The following is a 25523-nucleotide window of genomic DNA, read 5'->3' as shown; positions in this document are numbered from 1 at the left end:
ACATGTATAACTTTCTCCGACTTCCTAGGACGTGTTTTATGCCACTTCTTTTTCTGTCTCAGTTTTAACATTGTGCTTGAATGCACAAAGGTGAGTTTTGTTGATGTTATTGACTTGTGTGGAGTGTTAATCAGACATATTTGGTCACTTCATGACTGCAAGCTAATCGATGCTAACATGCTAATTAGGCTAGCTATATGTACATATTGCATCATTATGCCTCATTTGTAGCTATATTTGAGCTCATTTCCTTTAAGTCCTCTTAATTGAATTTATATCTCATGACACACTATCTGTATGTAATATGGCTTTTATTTTTCTGCGGCTCCAGACAAGTTTTTTTTTGTATTTTGGCTCCAATATGGCACTTTCAACATTTTAGGTCGCCGACACCTGCAGTAAAGTATTCAAATGTGACATTTTAACGAACAAATCGCTCAGCATTCTAATTGAAAGCTGACAACCGGCGTGCTGATTGCTAGCTAACACTTACGCGGCAGTTTATATGCAAACTGTCAATCTTTTGTCAGTACACAGATTTTCCTGGATGTTTGTGTTTTTGTGCATAAATCACTTCTTGGTCTGCTTCCCCCTTATTTGTCTTCTTTCATGTGTGGAGATTGCAGCTGCTACTGTAAGGTTGCAGGATATACCTAGAAGGTTTGCTTCTCGAACCAACACAGATCTCGGGGGGATAAAAAAGGCTTTCGGATTTGCTGCGCCATGGTCTTGGAATCATTCACACAAGCCTCTGAGGTTACCTGAGCTGGTCCCTTTGGGGGAATTCCTGGACATTTTAAAGGATCAAGAAACGGTTTCTATAAGCGTTGTACTAGATTTTACTGAAACATTGTATACGTTGTTTTGACCTATCGCTTGTTTTTATGTTACTATAATGTAAAAAATATTTTTAATTGTGATGAGTAACTGTTTTTGTTGTTGTTATGTATTTCTGTAACTTTAGCTGACAACTGGCTCTTAAATAGCTATCTGACAATTGGCCTAGCTGACAACTGGCTAGTTAATCGCTAGCTGGTAAGTGACGCAGTAATCGCTAGCTGGCAAGTGACGCGCTCATCACGAAATGACGACCGGCTTGTTAATCGCTAGCTGACAACTGGCACGCTAGTCGCTAGCTGACAACTGGCGCGTTAATTGCTAGATGACAATGTGTGCGCTAATCGCTAGCTGACAAAAGACACGCTCATCTAATAGCTACTAGCTAGCTGACAACTGGCTCTCTAATAGCTATCTGACAATTGGCCCTGCTAGCTAGCAATTGGCCTGCTAATAGCTAGTTGATAACTGGCTCGCTAATTTCTATCTGACAATTGGCCCGCTAATAGCTAGCTGACAATTGGTTCGTTAATCGCTAGCTGATAACTGTCTCGCTAAATGCTAGCTGACAACTGGCATTTTTTCGCTAGCTGACAACTGATTCCCTAATAGCTAGCTGACAACTGGCTCGCTAAGATTGTTAATGTGTATTTAGCTTTGTTCAAAAATTGCCTGGAAAATATGAAAAGAATAATAGAAAATATAGTCAACCAAAATATTTCACTGCAGTACCTCTGCAGACCCCCTGGGGACCACAGAGCCCATGTTGAAAATTTCTGTGTTGGAGATCGCCGGCTAATTGCTAATGCAGTGTTGTTAGCGTGCACGGAATTAGCATCCTTTATAGATATTTTGCTACACCCGTTAAGCAAAACCGTTGACTTGTTCTGTTGATCTTGGACTCCGTAATCAGCTTATTACTCGCCCTTATTACTAGAGAATTTTCCTGAAGGAACTCTCCTGAAGGAATCAATAAAGTACTATCTATCTATCTATCATCATTCAGTCCACACCCCTTTTTATGTGTGACTGCCATCTACTGGTCACACGTATTGTTAGAATAATTATTTTTAAGTTATCACCAAAACTTTGTGTTGAAATTAGTTCCCAGCAAGAAGACAAAAGCTGTCTTTGAAACCTTCCAAGAAGAAGGCTTGTAAAACTCCACTGTGTAGGGGGGGAAGCAAAATGAAGGTGTTTCTGTGTTTCTTTCATGTATTGTAATCAACAGAAAGATATTGTCAGACCCAAGAACTACAAAAGCAGAGAGGAAGCAGGACCAGACTCCCCTCCAGGCGACCTATTTTTGAATTCTTTTACGAACCTCTTCTTTGAACTGCCTTACAACCTTTTCTGCGAGCTGTTTACGACCCCGTCCCTTTGGAAGCAGCTGTTGAGATGTGGTCAGGGAAAAATCCAAATAAAGGAGGAGGCGTACAATCATTCGCCAGAGCGTGCTGAGACACTCTCCGAGAGTACAGACCGGACGTTTCTCCTCAAATGGAGCCAAATTGAATTCTGTCTCTGTTTAAATTCTTTGCTTCTTGTCTTGTTTAACAGATGTCATCAGTGTTTGAACCTGACACTTACCATTACGCCAGCCAAGCGTATTCCCGTCGTCGGAGTGCCGCTTGTCCGCCTCATTAGTCGATTTTTTAGTGCGGGGCAAAAAAACAAGTAGCGGAGGGGCGCTAATCCTAATCCGAAGTGGTTAAACGTGCGTGAGATGGTATGATAATTAGGTTGCGCTCGTATGAATGGCCGTGTCTTGTCTTTGTTTATAGTTTGGTGCTAATCCCACGCCGCCGCAACACAAGCTAGTTGGCGGATTAGCGTCCTTCTCGGATGAGCGAGATGTTTCAAAGTGTGTCCGCGTGTTTTGTGCGCCGCTTAAAAGTCCTCCAATGGGAGGGAAGGCACTTACAAAACACAACGGCAGCTTTAAATAGGTTGCTGTTTGGAACGATACCGATCATTTTTAGCGCTTATTTGTTGTGTTTCATCACAATCGGGGCACATGACAGCGATAACCGCCGTGTTCCCGGCAGGCAGCGGGCAGGTTTAATGTAGAGATAAAAAAAAAGATAAAGGACAGGCGGTAAAAGCTGGGAAGTGCTCTGAAATGACGCGAAACTGCAAAAATAACAAACGGGACGTATGGAGAACAGCAAAAACTTAGGCGCAAGACATGCGGCAGGGAAAGCGTCCACAACGAGCACGTTCGTACATCGCAATTAGTGTCCGGACAAAGAATGAAAGCGTTCGCACAGCTGAAATAGTCTTGACGACGAACGATATCAAACAGGAAGTGAAAACTACAAAATAAGAGCGCGGGACAGGAACTGAAACACTAAACACAGGGAAAAAGAAACACTGACGTAACAGGCTGTGACATGGTTGTCGCTCGTCGACACGCCTGAGCGCACCCGGTCTGGCAGAGAATGAGAAGGCATCGACAAATTTGGCGAGTAATCAGACCCCATGTAGTAGGGCAGTATCACGATATACGTGTTTTATGTCAATCGATATCAATAATCACTGATATTTTTTATGAGCCATGCAAAAAAGGACAAGAAGAAAAACATCACACATGTATACATTTTTATTTTAAATGTAACCTTCCTCTGATTATAATCCCCTGAAGGGAAGGTAAATGTCAACACGGTTGACGGTCCTCTCCAAGGTTTCTCATAGTCATCATTGTCGACGTCCCACTGGGATGAGTTTTTCCTTGCCCTACCGAGGATGTCGTTGTGGTTTGTGCAGCCCTTTGAAACACTTGTGATTTAGGGCTATATAAATAAACATTGATTGATTGATTGATTGATTGATTGATTGAACACAAACACGTGTCTATCGACGTGGATGTTGATATCAGTTTATCGGCCATATCCTACCTTCAAAAAGCGATAATAAAGGTAATATTCATTTGGACGACGGTAGCGAGACCAACCCGAGAACAAACGCGTCCTCAACGCAATGTAGCGTCTTTGCTCGCGGCTAACGTCCCCCCACAGGGCAAAACACTCCCGTGTTTTTAAAAGTATCATTGCACACACTGTGGGAGGATAAAGCTGACCGCTAAGCTGGAGCTCTTGAATGTAAACAAAAGGCGGGTGGATCGATACAAATCTCGACATGAAGCGTAGTATCAGTGTATGGCCGATACGAAAGGGATTAGAACGATATTTTTCATCATCAAAAAAATATTTTGTCGTTTCTAAAAACTAAAACAAAAAGAACAATAGTGTCACAGTGGCTTACACTTGCATCGCATCTCATAAGCTTGACATCACACTGTGTCCAATATTTTCACAAAGATAAAATAAGTCATATTTTGGTTTGTTTAATAGTTAAAACAAATGTACATTATTGCAATCAGTTGATAAAACATTGTCCTTTACAATTATAAAAGCTTTTTAAAAAAAAAATACTACTCTGCTATAATGTCAGCAGACTGGGGTAGATCCTGCTGAATCGAAAAAATCGATATATTATCGAATCGCGACCACAAGAATCGATATTGAATCGAATCGTGGGACATCCAAAGATTTGCAGCCCTAATAACTAATATTGATACTGTTGTTGATAATATTCATTTTTGTTTCACTACTTTTGGTCTGTTCTGTGTCGTGTTTGTGTCTCCTCTCAATTGCTCTGTTTATTGCAGTTCTGAGTGTTGCTGGGTCAGGTTTGGTTTTGGAATTGGATTGCATTGTTATGGTATTGCTGTGTATTGTTTTGTTGGATTGATTTAAAAAATAAAAAAAATTTGGGATTAAAAAAATTAATCGATTTTTTAAAAATGAGAATCGATTCTGAATCGCACAACGTGAGAATCGCGATTCAAATTCGAAATCAATTTTTCCCACACCCTTAATATATATATATGTATGTATGTATGTATGTATGTATGTATATATGATTGTGTATGTATGTATGTATTTACCTATATATGTGTATATATATGCATCTATGTGTATATTTGTGTGTGTATATATGTACGTGTGTTTATTTGTAGGTATATATATGTATTTGTATATAGTAAGGGTGTAACGGTACACAAAAATTTCGGTTCGGTTCGTACCTCGGTATAGAGGTCATGGTTCGGTTCATTTTCGGTACAGTAAGAAAACAACATCTACATTTTTTGGGTTATTTATTTACCAAATTTGTAAACAATGGCATGACATACATATACACACAAGTTTTTCAACTTGTTTAAGTCGGGGTTCACGTTCATCAACACCCCCGCCCCCAGCCTGGCTAACCTGGTAGTAAGAGGATATATGGGCTTATTGTTCTTCCACCATAGAAGTGGGTCAAAATGTAGTTTTAATGCAATACAGCAATGGGACAAGCCGTACAAAATGGATGGATGGATGGCCTTAAATCTGCTGCTATATAAACATATGTTACTGCTTTAGCCCTGCCTGACTCGCTGAGGCGAGGGTGCTTGAATGCGATGGTGACGCTTCAAAGGTGTTAGCATGTTTGACGTGTTGGCTGAAGCATACCCTACTGCTGCTGAACAATGTCGGCAAACATTTAATAATAATAATAATAGATTTTATTTGTAAAAAGCACTTTACGTTGAGCAAACAACCTCAAAGTGCCACTGTGTAAAACAAAAATTGTAATAATAAAAATAAATAAAATATAAAACTAGAAACAGCCCAATAGTTACAACCAGCATGCATGTCTATAAAAGGCTTTTTTAAAAAGACGGGTTTTTAAGCCTTTTTTTAAAAGCATCCACAGTCTGAGGTGCCCTCAGGTGGTCAGGGAGAGCGTTCCACAGACTAGGAGCAGCGCGCAGCCAAAGTGTTCCCAAACGGGAGATGTTAACGAGGCAGGAGGGTCTTCCAGCTCTGGCTTTTGCATGTTGTCCTAGCCCGGTCGCTGCTAGCCTGCCGTGTGTCATGCCTCGCTCTGCATTGTTTACACAACGTGCGGTGCGCTACCTAATATGTCCGTGTGGAAACTCGTTCGGTACACCTCCGAACCGAACCGGTTCAATACAAATACACGTACCGTTACACCACTAGTTGTCTTACATGTGCTTTACCTTGGCGGTGTCTGCCTCGCTGAGTTTTAATCCCGCTGACGCTTCTCCTTTTTATACTTCATAATTCCTCTTCCGAGCTGCAAATCTCATCCATTATTCACGATGCTCGAAGTCTTCACAGGAAGCAAAAACCGAAAGTCATTTTGAAAAAAAAAAATGTTTCATTGTGCCGCTGATCGTTTGAAAGACAAATGTTGGCTGGCGTTTATTTCGGTGGTTATAATTTGAATAAAAGAGGAAGCCGCCCTTCTTTTTCCTGGAAGGACAAAGGAGAAGAACCGGGGCGGAGGATGAAGAAGATGAGTTAAAATCCGGCGTTAGAATAATGAATGATAATTACTGACGCCACAGTTGGAGCGGCGGTCCTTAGGGAAGTCTGGGGTATTTTATTTTATTTTTTTTGCTTTTAATCAACTGGCTTGATTGCTTCTGGAAGGTTCTATCCAGTTTGGCGTTTATAGCACTCAAAACATGTACTATTTTCTCGTTCCACTACTACACATTCGAGCTGGCTTCTACTTCCATGCATCCATCCGTCTTCTTCCACTTATCCGAGGTTGGGTTTCGGGGGCAGCAGCCTAAGCAGGGAAGCTCAGACTTCCCTTTCCCCAGCCACTTCGTCCAGATAGACATATAGCTGTAAAACTGTACTTCTCACTGGCTTAGTGGTTGGAGTGTCCGCCCTGAGATCGGTAGGTCGTGAGTTCAAACCCGACTATGAAAAATGGGACCCATTAATTCCCTGCTTGGCACCCAGCATCAAGGCTTGGAATTGGGGGTTCAATCACCAAAAATGATTCCCGGGCGCGGCCGCCGCTGCTGCTCACTGCTCCCCTCACCTCCCAGGGTGTGATCAAGGGTCAAATGCAGAGAATAAGTGAAGTGAAGTGAATTATATTTATATAGCGCTTTTTCTCTAGTGACTCAAAGCGCTTTACATAGTGAAACCCAATATCTAAGTTACATTCAAACCAGTGTGGGTGGCACTGGGAGCAGGTGGGTAAAGTGTCTTGCCCAAGGACACAACGGCAGTGACTAGGATGGCGGAAGCGGGAATCGAACCTGCAACCCTCAAGTTGCTGGCACGGCCACTCTACCAACCGAGCTAAACCGAGCTAATTTCGCCACACATAATGTGTGTGTCAAGCATTGGTACTTTGACTTTACTGTATAGTATGTTTTTTTCAGGAAACTGGATGTCTTATGTTGTGCCCTACATAGTGTTTATACTTTACGTATACGCCAGCTGTTTGATTGCAACATTCATCGTCCTTGTGGTTTTCATTGCAACATTTACAGGTGTTGAGATCGCCATGTAAAATCACTGATGCTAAAGTGGCAAATCCAATGGACAGTTAGCATCAGGCTAGTGCGTTTTTGGATCGTAGTTGGTGCGTTTTCTACCAGGAATACTTGCTTTGTTGGTGTCGAGAATTGCAACGGTACTTTAAGAGAGTTTGGATTAGTCCGCTTAAGTGATTTTTTTTTTTTCTTAAGGGCTACCAGTTTGATACACACTTAAATAAATTGCCAGAAATAGCCAATTTGCTCAATTTACCTTTAATAGATACATATATATATATATATATATATATATATTAATGGGTATTTCTGTCTTTCATTCCGTCGTACATTTTTTTTCCTTTTACGGAAGGTTTTTGTAGAGAATAAATGATGAAAAAAACACTTAATTGAACGGTTTAAAAGAGGAGAAAACACAAAAAAAATTGAAAATTAAATTTTGAAACATAGTTTATCTTCAATTTCGACTCTTTAAAATTCAAAATTCAACCGAAAAAATGAAGAGGAAAACTAGCTAATTCGAATCTTTTTGAAAAAATTTAAAAAATTTTTTATGGATTATTATTAGTAATTTTTCTTGATTAAGATTAATTTTAGAACTTTGATGACATGTTTTAAATAGGTTAAAATCCAATCTGCACTTTGTTAGAATATATAACAAATTGGACCAAGTTATATTTCTAACAAAGACAAATCATTATTTCTTCTAGATTTTCCAGAACAAAAATTTTAAAAGAAATTCAAAAGACTTTGAAATACGATTTAAATTGGATTTTACAGATTTTCTAGATTTGCCAGAATAATTTTTTTTTGAATTTTAATCATAATAAGTTTGAAGAAATATTTCACAAATATTCTTCGTCGAAAAAACAGAAGCTAAAATGAAAAATTAAATTAAAATGTATTCATTATTCTTTAAAATAAAATTTAAAAAATGCTTGAACTTTGATTTAAATTGTCAGGAAAGAAAAGAATTTAAAAGGTAAAAAGGTATATGTGTTTAAAAATCCTAAAATCATTTTTAAGGTTGTATTTTTTCTCTAAAATTGTCTTTCTGAAAGTTATAAGAAGCAAAGTAAAAAAATAAATGAATTTATTTAAACAAGTGAAGACCAAGTCTTTAAAATATTTTTGGGGATTTTCAAATTCTATTTGAGTTTTGTCTCTCTTAGAATTAAAAATGTCGAGCCAAGCGAGACCAGCTTGCTAGTAAATAAAAACAATTTAAAAAATAGAGGAAGCTCACTGGTAAGTGCTGCTATTTGAGCTATTTTTAGAACAGGCTAGCGACCTGGTGCCTGCGGGCACCGCGTTGGTGACCCCTGATTTACCATTTATTTAAGTCTGCAAATCGGACGTGATGTCACCTGCAATAAAGGTGACATCACCTTTATATTTAAAAAAAAAAAAGGATTTTTACGGTGCCAATAAATATACCGAATTTGGCACCCGCCCTCACACATGGCCTGCTCTCTCTGCATCCTGGGGTCACGCCAACAATCCCAATGCGCCCGTCCATCTCCCCTTTGAAGGTTGGAATTAATTGAGATAATTATTCGGGTTTAAAGACGTCACGGCAACATGAATTAGGTGCTAGAGTGGCTGTGCCAGCAACTTGAGGGTTCCAGGCTCAATCCCCACTTCCATTCTAGTCACTGCCTTTGTGTCCTTGGGCAAGACGCTTTACCCACCTGCTCCCAGTGCCACCTGCGGTGGTTTATATGTAACACAGATATTGGGTTTCACTACGTAAAAGCTCTTTGAGTCTCTAGAGAAAAGCGTTATATAAATATAATTCTTTTCACACTTCACTTCATCAGGTTCGCGGATGATGTTTAGGTTTGGTGTCAACAAGTGAGCCAAACCGACAAACAAGCAGACCTTCCGCTCGCCTGCGTCCCATCAGCACGCGCTTCACGCCGCACAGATTAAACAGGCAAATGCCACGGGCCTCTAAATGCCAATTAGGTGTGATTCATCTATCGCCGCTCGGGTAGGGAGAACGGCGGGGGTTCATTTAGCCATCCAGCCCCCCCTTCGCATTTGACTCCTCTTCTCCTGAGTGCATCCTTCATGTCACAACAACGTTTGACCACCACCACGAGGCCAACGTTTGAGCAAAGTGTTTTGTTTACTTCCTGTGTTTGTCAAGTTTTGTTCCTTTTTTGTGTCACTATTTCCTAGTAGATTGCCAAAAAAACAATAGTAGATCAGAGAATAATTTTTATTTTATTCCTTTTTTGTGTGTGTGTGTGTATAATTTAAAAGTGAATAATGAAATGCATGGAAATAAATACATTGTTAACACTTTAGAATGGGGAACATATTCGCCATTATTTAATTGCTTATTAACATGCAAATTAGCAACATATTGGCTCTTATTTAGTCATTACTAATTATTTAATAATGCCTTATTCTGCATGGCCATTAACTAAGAGTCTTCCCTCAATAACCTCAGAATGATTGCTTATTAGTAACCCCAACCCTTATATGTTCCCCTTCTGTCCAAATGACTCAAAATTAAGTTTTTGTTACTAAGAATATGTTCTCCACACTAAAGTGTAACCAATAAATTAAATATAAAATGGATGAGAAAAGAGAAAATTAAGTAAATGGAAAGAGTTTTCTGATGGGGGTTTTATGTTGGCAATTTCGATACGGGTCATCCATGAGTGAGATTGGCCGATACCGATTGTGGGGGATCAGATTAGAACGTGCCTCGGTTTACACGTGTTGGGATGGGTACCATTCACATTTGAATCGATATGGTACCAATTTCCGGCCCATAGGTGTGTGTGTGTGTGTATATATATATATATATATATATATATACTTATATAAATTATATATATATATACTTATATACATACATATATATATGTATATATATGTATGTATATATATGTGTATATATATGTATATGTATGCATATATATTTATATATATGTGTATATATATACATATATTAATATACAATGTTTATGTATATATGTATATATATGTGTGTATATATATATATATATGTATATATGTCTATATATGTATGTATATATGTATATATTTGTATATATGTGTATATATGTCTATATATGTATGTATATATGTATATATATGTATATATGTATATATATGTATGTATATGCGTATATATATGTATGTATATATGTTTGTATATACATATATATATGCATGCATACATATGTATATATATATTTATATATAATGTGTATGTATATACATATATATATGCATGCATACATATGTATATATATATTTATATATAATGTGTATGTATATACATATATGTATATATATGTATATATGCATATATGTATGCATATACGTATATATATTGATAAATGATAAATGATAAATGGGTTGTACTTGTATAGCGCTTTTCTAGCTTCAAGGTACTCAAAGCGCTTTGACATTACTTCCACATTTACCCATTCACACACTGATGGAGGGAGCTGCCATGCAAGGCGCCAACCAGCACCCTTCAGGAGCAAGGGTGAAGTGTTTTGCTCAGGACACAACGGACGTGACGAGGTTGGTACTAGGTGGGATTTGAACCAGGGACCCTCGGGTTGCGCACGGCCACTCTTCCACTGCGCCACGCCGTCCCATATATATATATATATATATATATATATATATATATACACATATGTGTGTATACATGTATATATGTATGTATATACGTATGTATATATGTATATGTATGCATGAATATATACATATACATGCGTGCATATGCATATATATATATATACATACATATATGCATATAAATGCATATATATATATCTATGCATATATGCATATAAATGCATATATATGAATATATATACATATGCACACACATATGTGTGTATACATATGTATACATGTGTAAATATGTATATATGCTGTGTATATGCATGTATATATGTTTATATATACATATATATGCATATACATATATATATATGCGGCCCCCAAGTCAAAAAGTTTGGGGACCTCTGCCCTAGCCAGACCAATGTGGTCTGTAAATAATGCAACCACCTTTGCCGCGCTCACCCTTTAGAGCACAGCTGTAACTTTCTGGCACTAAACCTGCAGAAAATATCAATTTTCAAGTTTTTCTGTGTTCACATTTCCACAATTTGCACTATTTAAAAAAATGTTCAAGCGTTTATTTTTATTTACCTATTCCTTATTTTTGCACCTTCTTTTTAAGAGGTTATTGTTAAATGTTTACATTGAGCTTGTGTTGACATTTCCTTTCTGCTTTGATAGCTGAGGAGATTAAAATCAGAGGAAGGTTACATTAGAAGTAAAAATGTTTACATTTAATCCGTTTCTCTTCTGCTTCTTATTTTCAACAGGCCTTATGAAATATCAATAATTATTGATATTGACCGATATAAAACAGTTACATTTTAAACCATATTATCCAGTCCTATTAATCACAAATGCACAGTTATAGTGAGCATGTATTGTTTAATATACCAAACATTTTGTGTCGACTTTATATTCAAAAGTGATATCCTCCATGCATTGTTGTGTCTTTTTCCCGGCTTCTGATTGGCTGAAATGTATGTCTTTTCATGCAGTTGAAGATTATCTTCCATGTTTGCACTGCTGCGGTTTCTCTTTTACCCATGTTGGGACTATTTCAAGCACCGCTGTGTGTGTGTGTGTGTGTGTGTGCGTGTGTGTGTGTGTGTGTGTGTGTGTGTGTGTGTGTGTGTGTGTGTGTGTGTGTGTGTGTGTGTGTGTGTGTGTGTGTGTGTGTGTGTGTGTGTGTGTGTGTGTGTGTGTGAGTGAGCCATTGTGCGGGGATGTGTCTAATAATAAAGCGCAAATTAATCTCCTTGTGCCAGAGGGGATAAAGAAGAAGCGACGGCAACAAATAAAAGCACAAAAGTGTTGGTAGAAAGTGGAGGAGAAACAGGACAACAGTCATCAGCTTTGTGTTTGTTTTCCTCCGTGGATGTACTTATCTGACGGCCATATTGCATGTACAGTCGTGTGTGTTTGTGTGTGTTACATACATGTGTGCATGTTACAGTGCGAGTGGATCAGTGGTTTGGCTGCCGACAGGGTGTGCATTGATGCTTCATGTTGTCATCAAACACACACACACACATACACACACACGTGTACAATAACAAGCAATAACACACACATCATGTAAGTTGACGCGCAAACAATAACTAGTCGTGCAAACACACACACACACACATACAGTAACAAGCAAAAAGACACACATCATGTAAGTTGACGCGCAAACGTAATAACTAGTCGTACAAACACACACACACACATATACAGTAACAAGCAACAACACACATGTAAGTTGACGCGCAAACACAATAACTAATCGTGCAAACACACACACGTACAGTAAGCAATAAGACACACATCATGTAAGTTGACGCGCAAACACAATAACTAGTTGTGCAAACACACACGCACATCTACAGTAACAAGCAATAACACACACGTATTTAGATACGCAAACACAATAACTAGAGTTGCAAACACACACACACAGACATACAGTAACAAGCAATAACATACACAATAACTAGTCGTGCAAACACACACTCATCATGTAAGTTGACCTGCAAACACAATAACTAGTCGTGCAAACAAACACACACAGACGCGCACACACACACAAACACACACACAATAACAAATAACACACACATCATGTAAGTTGACGCGCAAACACAATAACTAATCGTGCAAACACACACATGTACAGTAACAAGCAATAACACACATATGTAAGTTGACGCGCAAACACAATAACTAGTCGTGCAAACACACACATACGTACAGTAGGCAATAACACACACATCATGTAAGTTGACGCGCAAACACAATAACTAGTCGTGCAAACACACACACATCTACAGTAACAAGCAATAACACACATGTATTTAGATACCCAAACACAATAACTAGTTGTGCAAACACACACACATGTACAGCAACAAGCAATAACACATGCATCATGTAAGTTGACGCACAAACACAATAACTAGTCATGCAAACACACACACACACACGTACAGTAACAAGCAATAACACTCATCATGTAAGTTGACGCGCAAACACAATAACTAGTCATGTAAACACACACACACACACACACACACACGTACAGTAACAAGCAATAACACACATCATGTAAGTTGACGCGCAAACACAATAACTAGTCATGCAAACACACACACACACGTACAGTAACAAGCAATAACACACATCGTGTAAGTTGACGCGCAAACACAATAACTAGTCATGCAAACACACACACACACACACACACACACACGTACAGTAACAAGCAATAACACACATCATGTAAGTTGACGCGCAAACACAATAACTAGTCATGCAAACACACACGCACACACACACACATGCAGTAACAAGCAATAACACACACATCATGTAAGTTGACGCGTAAACACAATAACTAGTCATGCAAACACACACACACACGTACAGTAACAAGCAATAACACACATCATGTAAGTTGACGCGCAAACACAATAACTAGTCATGCAAACACACACACACACACACATGCAGTAACAAGCAATAACACACACATCATGTAAGTTGACGCGCAAACACAATAACTAGTCATGCAAACACACACACACACACATGCAGTAACAAGCAATAACACACACATCATGTAAGTTGACGCGCAAACACAATAACTAGTCATGCAAACACACACACACACACACACACATGTACAGTAACAAGCAATAACACACATCATGTAAGTTGACGCGCAAACACAATAACTAGTCGTGCAAACACACACATACGTACAGTAGGCAATAACACACACATATCATGTAAGTTGACGCGCAAACACAATAACTAGTCATGCAAACACACACACACACACACACACGTACAGTAACAAGCAATAACACACATCATGTAAGTTGACGCGCAAACACAATAACTAGTCATGCAAACACACACGCACACGCACACACACACATGCAGTAACAAGCAATAACACACACATCATGTAAGTTGACGCGCAAACACAATAACTAGTCATGCAAACACACACGCACACGCACACACACACACACACATGCAGTAACAAGCAATAACACACACATCATGTAAGTTGACGCGCAAACACAATAACTAGTCATGCAAACACACACACACGCACAAAGCTGCTTTCTATGTTTGTAAGCTAGTTGAGCAGCATCAGCACACACACACACGCACGCACGCACGCACACACACACACACACACACACACACACTATCCATATTGTCCCTCTCACACTTTTACAAGGCTTTTTCTTCTCCGCCAACTAGCAGCTTGCCTCTGCTAATCCTCCACACCTTTTATTTATTTCATGCTGTGTGCCGCGTCACACTCACACTCTAGTACAACTATAGCACAACTATAGTACAAGTATAGTAAAACTAAAGTACAAGTATAGTGCAACCAAAGTACAAATATAGTACAAGTTTAGTACAACTATAGTACAAGTATAGTACAACTATATTACAAGTATAGTACAACTATAGTACAAGTAAAGTACAACTAAAGTACAAGTATAGTACAACTATAGTACAAGTATATTACAACTAAAGTACAAGTATAGTACAACTATAATACAAGTATAGTACAACTAAAGTACAAGTATAGTACAAGTTTAGTACAACTATAGTATAAGTATAGTGCAACTAAAGTACAAGTATAGTACAAGTTTAGTACATGTATAGTACAATTATAGTAGAAATATAGTACAACTATAGTACAACTATAGTACAAGTATAGTACAAGTATAGCACAAGTATAGAACAACTATAGCACAACTATAGTGCAACTATAGCACAACTATAGTACAACTATAGTACAACTATAGTACAAGTATAGTACAAGTATAGTACACATACAGTACAACTAAATTACAAATATAGTACAAGTTTAGTACAAGTATAGTACAAGTTTAGTACACGTATAGTACAAGTATAGGACAACTATAGTACAACTTTTATACAAGTATAGCACAACTATAGTACAAATAAAGTACAAGTATAGTACAACTATAGTACAACTATAGTACAAGTATAGTACAACTATAGTACAAGTATACTACAATCATAGTACAACTATAGTACACGTATAGTACAACTATAATACAAGTATAGTACAACTAAAGTACAAGTTTAGTACAGCTATAGTACAAGTATACTATAGTACAAATAAAGTACAAGTATAGTACAACTATAGTACAACTATAGTACAAGTATAGTACAACTATAGTACAAGTATACTACAATCATAGTACAACTATAGTACACGTATAGTACAACTATAATACAAGTATAGTACAACTAAAGTACAAGTTTAGTACAGCTATAGTACAAGTATAGTACAATTAAAGTACAAGTATAGTACAAGTTTAGTACATGTATAGTACAATTATAGTAGAAGTATACTACAACTATACTACAACTATAGTACTAGTATATCTATAGTACAAGTATAGTACAACTATAGTATAAGTATAGTGCAAGTATAGTACAGACATGGAAGTACAATACAAGTGCAGTACAGTCTAGACATACAGTACAAGTACAATACAAGTATAGTACAGACCAGGATGTGCAGTACAAGTATAGTACAAGTACACTACAAGTCTTGTACAAGTACAGTACAAGTACAGTACAAGTATAGTACAAGCACGCTACCTTTTATTGTGTATCACATAGATCTGCTTCTTCCCAATCCTCCCTGAATAGTGCACGTGATGTAACTTTGTCAAATATATTCCCAGGAAAGTAAACAATGACTTTTACCAAACGTGCACAAATGTCCTTGGCAGTGAGCAAGTTGGTAGTCCAAATGCACTTTGGGTATCGAACGTGTGAGCCACACGTTTGCTACTGAGCTCCGCGCTGCAGGGGAGGACGGCGAGGGAGCTTCTCAGTTGCAAATGAGTGGGACACTAGATGGGTCTGATGTTGGATCGTTTCCCAACAAAACTCTCCTCCTGCGACGGTTGCCATGGCGACCCACCGCCTGCCTCTTTTTGGGGGGCGTGTCCTCATGATGTCTTTCTCTGTGGTCGACAGGTGTAGGCGCTCAGAAGGTACGCGTGGAGGAGGAGCTGGAGGCTTACCCCAACGAGTCCGTGGATCTGCGCTGCCAGTTCATCGACGGCGGAGGCCGGACCAAACTGACTCAGGTGAGCTTGACTTTGTTTGAAGCTGATACTCTCTCTCCTCGGCCTGGGCAACACATCGGTTTTATCGACAAATTCAGCAACACGTGACAAAGGTGTTGGGAAAGGTGGCAATAAATACTGATACAGTTGAGGAATGCTCATCCAACACTTATTTGGAACATCCCACAGGTGTGCAGGTTAATTGGGAACAGGTGGGTGCCATGATTGGGTATAAAAACAGCTTCTCAAAAAATGCTCAGTCTTTCACAAGAAAGGACGGGGCGAGGTACACCCCTTTGTCCACAACTGCGTGAGCAAATAGTCAAACAGTTTAAGAACATTTCTCAAAGTGCAATTGCAAGAAATTTAGGGATTTCAACATCTACGGTCCATAATATCATCAAAAGGTTCAGAGAATCTGGAGAAATCACTCCACGTAAACGGCATGGCCGGAAACCAACATTGAATGACCGTGACCTTCGATCCCTGTATCAAAAACCACATCAATCTCTAAAGGATATCACCCCATGGGCTTAGGAACACTCAGGAAAACCACTGTCACTAAATACAGTTTGGCGCTACAACTGTAAGTGCAAGTTAAAGCTCTACTATGCAAAGCGAAAGCCATTTATCAACAACATCCAGAAACGCCGCCGGCTTCTCTGGGCCTGAGATCATGTAAGATGGACTGAAGCAAAGTGGAAAAGTGTTCTGTGGTCTGACGAATCCACATTTCAAATTGTTTTTGGAAATATTCGACATCGTGTCATCCGGACCAAAAAGGAAGCGAACTATCTAGACTGTTATCGACGCAAAGTTCAAAAGCCAGCATCTGTGATGTTGTGGGGGTGCATTAGTGCCCAAGGCATGGGTAACTTACACATCTGTGAAGGCACCATTAATGCTGAAAGGTACATACAGGTTTTGGAACAACATTTGCTGCCATCTAAGCGCCGTCTTTTTCATGGACGCCCCTGCTTATTTCAGCAAGACAATGCCAAGCCACATTCAGCACGTGTTACAACAGCGTGGCTTCGTAAAAAAAGAGTGCAGGTACTTTCCTGGCCCGCCTGCAGTCCAGACCTGTCTCCCATCGAAAATGTGTGGCGCATTATGAAGCGTAAAATACGACAGCGGAGACCTCGGACTGTTGAACGACTGAAACTCTACATAAAACAAGAATGAGAAATAATTCCACTTTCAAAGCTTCAACAATTAGTTTCCTCAGTTCCCAAAGGTTTATTGAGTGTTGTTAAAAGAAAAGGTGATGCAACACAGTGGTGAACATGCCCTTTCCCAACTACTTTGGCACATGTTGCAGCCATGAAATTCTAAGTTAATTTTTATTTGCTAAAAAAAATAACGTTTATCAGTTTGAACGTCAAATATCTTGTCTTTGTAGTGCATTCGACTGAATATGGGTTGAAAATGATTTGCAAATCATTGTATTTCGTTTATATTTACATCCGACACAATTTACCAACTTATATGGAAACAGGGTTTGTAAAAAAAATGGAAAAAATCGAGAGCGAGAAAGAAAAAGTGTCGTTAAGGTTTCGGATCTGTGACAACAGGTGTGCTTTTGACTTACAAAACCCAAATCCATTGAAGTTGGCACGTTGTGTAATTCGTAAATAAAAACCAAATACAATGATTTGCAAATCCTTTTCAACTTATATTCAATTGAATAGACTGCAAATACAAATTATTTAATGTTCCAACTGAGAAACTTCTTTTTTTTGTGTGCAAATCATCATTAACTTACAATTGAATTGCAAAAAAAATGGTCACGGGGGCATTTTTACCATTGTGTTACATGGCCTTTCCTTTTAACAACACTCAGTAAACGTTTGGGAAAAGAGGAGACCAATTTTTTAAGATTTTCAGGAGAAATTATTTCTTATTTTTGTCTGATGAACAGCTTAAGTTGTGGTATTTTAGGCTTCATAATGCACCACACATTTTCAATTGGAGACAGGTCTGGACTACAGGAAAGCCAATCTAGTACCCGCACTCTTTTACTATGAAGCCACGCTGTTTTAACACGTGGCCTGGCATTGTCTTGCTGAAATAAGCCGGGGCGTTCATGATAACGATGCTTGGATGGCAGCATATGTAGCTCCAAAACCTGTATGTACAAACCCCGTTTCCATATAAGTTGGGAAATTGTTAGATGTAAATATAAACGGAATACAATGATTTGCAAATCCTTTTCAACCCATATTCAATTGAATGCACAAAAAGACAAGAAAGTTGATGTTCAAACTCATAAACTTTATTTTGTTTTTGCAAATAATAATTAACTTAGAATTTCATGGCTGCAACACGTGCCAAAGTAGTTGGGAAAGGGCATGTTCACCACTGTGTTACATCACCTTTTCTTTTAACAACACTCAATAAACGTTTGGGAACTGAGGAAACTAATTGTTGGAGCTTTGAAGGTGGAATTCTTTCCCATTCTTGTTTTATGTAGAGCTTCAGTCGTTCAACAGTCTGGGGTCTCCGCTGTCGTGTTTTACGCTTCATAATGCGCCAAACATTTTCGATGGGAGACAGGTCTGGACTGCAAACGGGCCAGGAAAGAACCCGCACTCTTTCACTACGAAACCACGCTGTTGTAACATGTGGCTTGGCATTGTCTTGCTGAAATAAGCAGGGGCGTCCATGATAACGTTGCTTGGATGACAACATATGTTGCTCCAAAACCTGTATGTACCTTCCAGCACTAATGGTGCCTTCACAGATGTGTAAGTTACCCATGCCTTGGGCACTAATACACCCCCATACTATCTCAGATGCTGGCTTTTCAACTTTGTGCCTATAACAATCCGGATGGTTCTTTTTCTCGTCCACGGTTTCCAAAAACAATTTGAAATGTGGACTTGTCAGACCACAGAACACTTTTCCACTTTGCATCAGTCCATCTTGGATGAGCTCGGGGCCAGCGAAGTTGGCGGCATTTCTGGGTGTTGTTGATAAATGGCTTTCACTTTGCGTAGTACAGTTTTAACTTGCACTTACAGATGTAGCGACCAACTGTAGTTACTGACAGTGGTTTTCTGAAGTGTTCCTGAGCCCATGTGGTGATATCCTATATAGCTACTGACGGTGGTTTATGATGCAGTACCGTCTGTAATGTCATCGCGTACGTGCAGTGATTTCTCCAGATTCTCCGAAGCTTTTTATGATATTACAGAAATCCCTAAATTCTTTGTAGTATCTCGTTGCGAAATGTTGTTCTTAAACTGTTCGACAATTTGCTCACGCATTTGTTCACAAAGTGGCGACCCTGGCCCCATCCTTGTTTGTGAATGACTGAACATTTCATGGAAGCTGCAATCATGACACCCACTTGTTCCCAATCAGCCTGTTCACCTGTGAGATGTTCCAAACAAGTGTTTGATGAGCATTCCTCAACTTTTCTCAGTCTTTTTTGCCACTTGTCCCAGCTTTTTTGAAACATGTTGCAGGCATCAAATTCCAAATGAGCTAATATTTGAAAGAAATAACAACGTTTTCCAGTTTGAATGTTAAGTATCTTGTCTTTGCAGTCTATTCATTTGCATATAGGTTGAAAAAGATTGTAAATCATTGTATTTTGTTTTTATTTACCATTTACACAACGTGCCAACTTCACTGGTTTTGGGGTTTGTACTTTGTATGCTAAAAATGTAGCAAATTTTTTTCGAAACATAGTGCTGAAGTCGCAAGTGTCATGTCCTCACAATGTGATCCAATTTGTGTGGTATTTTATTGTTTGTATTTGCAACATTTTACTTGAAAAGGAATGATGTAATGGGTATTTTGTCTGAACCTCTCAAACGGGCGTCTACAACAGCTTTTCTTCTGGGAGCAGAATAAAAAATGGCCCTTAGCAACTTATTTTCTGTAGCGTTTATTTTCTTATCTTATTTCAACCCAAGCAGGGAATGAGCTTGTTTTGCCAGAACATTAAAAGGATGTTGGTATCCACAACTCACATTTTAATTAAACATATTGTTTATCTGCGTCCTGTTTCACCATGCGTTTATTTGTAGTTCATTTTTTTTCCTTCGCTATCTGAGCTATGTTGACAAAAGGAAAAGTTTTATTTGACTGGCAACATTTACCGCATTTTCCAGACTACAAGGCGCACTTAAAATCATTTTTTCCCCGTCAAAACTCGATAGTACGCCTTATAACACAGATTAATTCCGGTTTTGCTTACCGACCTCAAAGATATTTTTTTGGGTACATGGTGAAATGATAAGTTTGACCAGTAGATGGCAGTCAAACATAAGAGATACGTGCAGACTGCAATATGACAACACCAACATTTTTTTTTTTATGTATATCCAGTATTAGACATTTCTATCCATCCATCCATCCATTTCCTACCGCTTATTCCCTTTTTGAGGTCGCGGGGGGCGCTGGCGCCTATCTCTATCCATTACATCATATTCACGTTCATCATATAGCTGTTGCCTGCCCTAAATGTCAAAAATATTTTTTGTTTATATGCCCATCATACCACCCCCCGCAAAAAAACGCAAAAAAATAGTATCTACAAATACATCAATTAAATAAACAAAAATTTAACAATAATATATTGATAATAATAACAGAAATAAAATAAAAATAAACATATATATATATATATATATATATATATATATATATATATATATATATATATATATATATATATATATATATATACATATATTATTCACATGTGAATAATTCTATATAAAAGACTGTATTTATGTTTTTCACATGTGAATAATGCTGTATAATAAACTGTATTTATGTTTTTCATGTGTGAATAATGCTGTATAATAGACTGTATTTATATAATTCACATGTGAATAATGCTGTATAATAGACTGTATTTATATTAATCATAATTGAATAATGCTGTATAATAGACTGTTTTTATATCATTCACATGTGAATAATGCTGGATAATAGACGGTATTTTTATTATTCACATGTAAGTAATGCTGTATAATAGACTGTATTTATGTTATTCACATGTGAATAATGCTGTAAAATAGAATGTATTTATATTAATCATATGTGAATAATGCTGTATAATAGACTGTTTTTATATTGTTCACATGTGAATAATGCTGGATAATAGAGGTATTTTTATTATTCACATGTGAATAATGCTGTAAAATAGAATGTATTTATATTAATCATATGTGAATAATGCTGTATAATAGACTGTATTTTTATCATTCACATGTGAATAATAGACTGTATTTATATTATTCACATGTGAATAATGCTGTATACATATAGGGAGTGATCTTTTTTTTTTTTTTTTTTTTTTTTTTTTAAAAGCAGTGCACTAATTCAAAAAATTTAAGTCAGGCTCATGGGGTGTGACATAATTGACCCAGTTTTCCCAGTATGAAGTAAATTTCTCCAATTTATAATTAATAAAGGCAGTTATCTTCTCCATGTTATATACCGTATTTTTCGGACAATAAGTCACAGTTTTTTTCATAGTTTGGTGCGACTTATACTCAGGAACGACTTATGTGTGAAATTATTAACACATTACCGTAAAATATCGAATAATATTATTTAGCTCATTCACGTAAGAGACTAGACGTATAAGATTTCATGGGATTTATCGATTAGGAGTGACAGATTGTTTGGTAAACGTATAGCATGTTCTATATGTTATAGTTATTTGAATGACTCTTACCATAATATGTTAGGTTAACATAGCAGGCACCTTCTCAGTTGGTTATTTATGCCTCATATAATGTACACTTATTCAGCCTGTTGTTCACTATTCTTTATTTATTTTAAATTGCCTTTCAAATGTCTATTCTTGGTGTTGGGTTTTATCAAATACATTTCCCCCAAAAATGCGACTTATATATGTTTTTTTCCTTCTTTATTATGCATTTTCGGCATGTGCGACTTATACTCCGAAAAATACGGTATGTCCATTGTGGTTTCCATCTATTGCTTCAAAGCTGGTCTCTGCTGGGATATCCATTTCCCAGTGATGGTCTACATCAGGGGTGTCCAAAGTGCGGCACGGGGGCCATTTGCGGCCCGCAGCTAATCGTTTACCGGCTTTACACATATTCTGGAAAAATTGCAAAATTGATAGTATTGCAAAAATAAAAAAATAAAACATTTTTAAAAAGTGGAATGAGGTGAAATCTAATGAGAAAAAGTTGCAATGTTGACACAAAGCTGCCATGCAGGCAGTTTTTTTCCCCTTTTGTCCTTATTTTCTTTTTTTTCCATTGCTCAAAAAAAAAGGACAAAAAAATCTAGGTTATAATAAATTATTACTTAAAAATTATCACTTTAAAATGTTTTCTGTGGAAAAAATATTGCATATGTTGTGTGGCTGCCATATAAAAACATCAAAGTTTTGACAAAAGAGCATAAAACAAACAAAATAATAGTTCAAACTTAAAATCGACATGATATATCGGAAGTTGATCTTGAAATTTAAGTGTTAAAAGTAAAAAAAAAAAAAAAACTAATAAAAATGCATCACTTTATGAGTGGGGAACCTTTCGGATCTCAAATATATTTAGTAGGATTTTATCAAACTTTTCATTGTGTTTACTCAAAAATATTAAATAATTAAAATTAATGGTGTCCTGCATTATTGATCTTTGAGGGCTTTAATTGCTAAATAAAGGAACTGTAATGAAGGAATCAATAAAGTACTATCTTTCTATCTATCTATCTATCTATCTATCTATCTATCTATCTATCTATCTATCTATCTATCTATCTATCTATCTATCTATCTATCTATCTATCTATCTATCTATCTATCTATCTATCTAGCTATCTAAATACTGCATATTTCAGTTTTACTATAAAAACAAAGTTGTCTTTGACAAAAAAGGCATAAAACCTTATTTGTTTTACTTTATATCAACCTCAAGTTGATAGAGATTTACTGTAAGCATTAAATAAAAAGATTAAATAATAATTTGACTTATTTTTAACATTTTAGTGACTGAGACCCTCTGTGCTCCCCAGGAGCCCTAAGGATTAAAAAAAAAAATCCACATATCAAAATGGCTCCGCATGCTTAAATTTTTCCGTGTGCAGCCCCCTGTGGAAAAAGTTTGGACATCCCTGGTCTACATGGAGGTCAACAGTGTCTCCGGGTTTTTTTCAACGCAAAAACTGTGCCTTGGCTCAAAAAAAGTGGAAAAACACTGGCCTACACGGAGGTTAACAAGTGTCCGCGCGCGCGAATGTAAACAAAGTCCGCGGGACTAGATTTGAACATATCTTTGCAGAGAATAACATCTGTGATGTTTGGACAGGTGAAGAACAACATCCATACTTGCCAACCTTGAGACCTCCGATTTCGGGATGTGGGGGGCGTGGTCAGGGGTGAGGCGGAGGCGTGGTTTGGGGGCGTGGTTAAGATGAAGGTATATTTACAGCCAATTCACCAACTCGATTATTTCATATATATATATATATATATATATATATATATATAAATATAAATACATATGAAATATTTAACTTTCAGTTAATTCTAGCTATATATATTTATTTTATTATGTATATATATAAATAAAGAAAATAGTTGAATTTCAGAAGGCACCTATCAAATACACAATAATAAAAACACAGTTGTTCTACTAACTGTACTGTGCTTGCTGGTTACTAAAAAAAAAAAAAACAACACTTACTTTTTACTATTTGAGTAACGTCACTTTTGAGTTTCCAGAAGATGCCGCCAGTATGTGCTTTGCCCCGGCGTCTCTCGCTGTCAGCTCTGTTCGTTTTTGTGTTGTTTGCGTCTATTTTCGTCTCTGTCAGCTCACTGCTTGAGTATGACCGCCTAACACTGTTGGATCTTTGCCCCTTTCCCACTGATATGATCAACTTCGACGTTGGTTTTTCGACGTCCCAGTCAGCTTTCTCACCTGGCTGGATTCCTGTTTTCCTTTCCCGCCTCGTGGCTCCTCCCCCCCGCCACCTGGATTAGCGGCTCCCTTGGACGTGCTGGCCCCCGCCAGGTTTGGTCTTGTGAACGCAAGATCTTTGACAAACAAACATCCTGAATGATTTCTTTACTTCCCGCGGACTTGACTTCCTCTGTGTGACGGAAACATGGCTGAGAGCCGGTGAGTCCGCCCCTCTTAATGAACTTTTGCAGTGGTCCGGTCGAAAAGGAGGAGGATTAGCAGTCGTTTTTAAAAATGACTTTAAATGCCGTCAGATCCGCCTGCAATCCTCCTTTTCAAGCTTCGAACTGTGCATGTTTGAGCTGGAGGGGGCGTGGCCTCCAGCTCCAGCTGAATTTCGGGAGATTTTCGGGAGAAAATTTCTTCCGGGAGGTTTTCGGGAGAGGCGCTGAATTTCGGGAGTCTCCCGGAAAATCCGGGAGGGTTGGCAAGTATGACAACATCACAACTTTGAAATAATCCATTTGACGAGTCGGCACGCAAACGAACGTATAAGGAATTCGCGCGCGCGAGCAGAGTCCGCTTGAACCGAGTCGCCGCAAGTGCAAAGGGTGTGATTATTTTTTTTTTAGGCGCCAGGATTTCTGCGCCTTTTTCATCATCTTTCCACAGCATGCTTGTTTTTTTGGCAAACAGGGTGTTTGTTGGCGGACTACGAGAACATCCGCGGGCGAAGACACGCTGATGTTGAAGACGAGGCGAACAAGCTGGCGGGAAAGAAATGAACACTTGTCAGTGTTCACTCTGATCATGGCGTGACTCGCGATCAATATTCAATTTGTCCGCCAAAAAAAAAAGCTGAAATGGGCATCTTCCCTACAGTCGACTAATTGGCGTCGCGGCCTTTCCCCGCCCGTCGCCGCGTGGCAGCGTTTAGTCCCAGGTAATTGCTAAAACGTCTATTGATGAACCTGTGCTGCTCACTGCGGACGGAGAAGGGAATCGATGTGATCAAGCGGCGCTCGCGCTTCCTGCCGCTGCCGACGTGTCCCGAAAGTTCAGAAAAATGCCGTCTTAAGAAAAGGGGACTCATAATTGAAAGCCTTTCACGCTGATTTCTTTTTTTTTTGGACGTTGACATTTTGTCACTAAAGCGAGATTATACACCATTATTCACATGTGAATAATGCTGTATAATAG

The 25523-nt window shown here is 38.1% G+C and overlaps 1 protein-coding gene across 1 annotated transcript in view; it reads left to right on the top strand.

Moving 5' to 3' along the window:
• LOC133551028 (nectin-2-like) overlaps positions 1–25523 on the top strand; it is a 499757-nt gene that overhangs the window by 176655 nt on the left and 297579 nt on the right. Inside the window, exon 2 of the mRNA XM_061897289.1 lies at positions 16331–16443. Coding sequence (XP_061753273.1) covers positions 16331–16443 — 113 coding nt within the window. The remainder of the gene's footprint in view (positions 1–16330; positions 16444–25523) is intronic.

The sequence above is a fragment of the Nerophis ophidion genome, linkage group LG04 (genome assembly GCF_033978795.1).
Source record: "Nerophis ophidion isolate RoL-2023_Sa linkage group LG04, RoL_Noph_v1.0, whole genome shotgun sequence".
Lineage (NCBI taxonomy): Eukaryota > Metazoa > Chordata > Actinopteri > Syngnathiformes > Syngnathidae > Nerophis > Nerophis ophidion.
The sequence above is the reverse complement of the archived record's forward strand: the minus strand, read 5'-3'. Positions and strand labels throughout refer to the sequence as shown.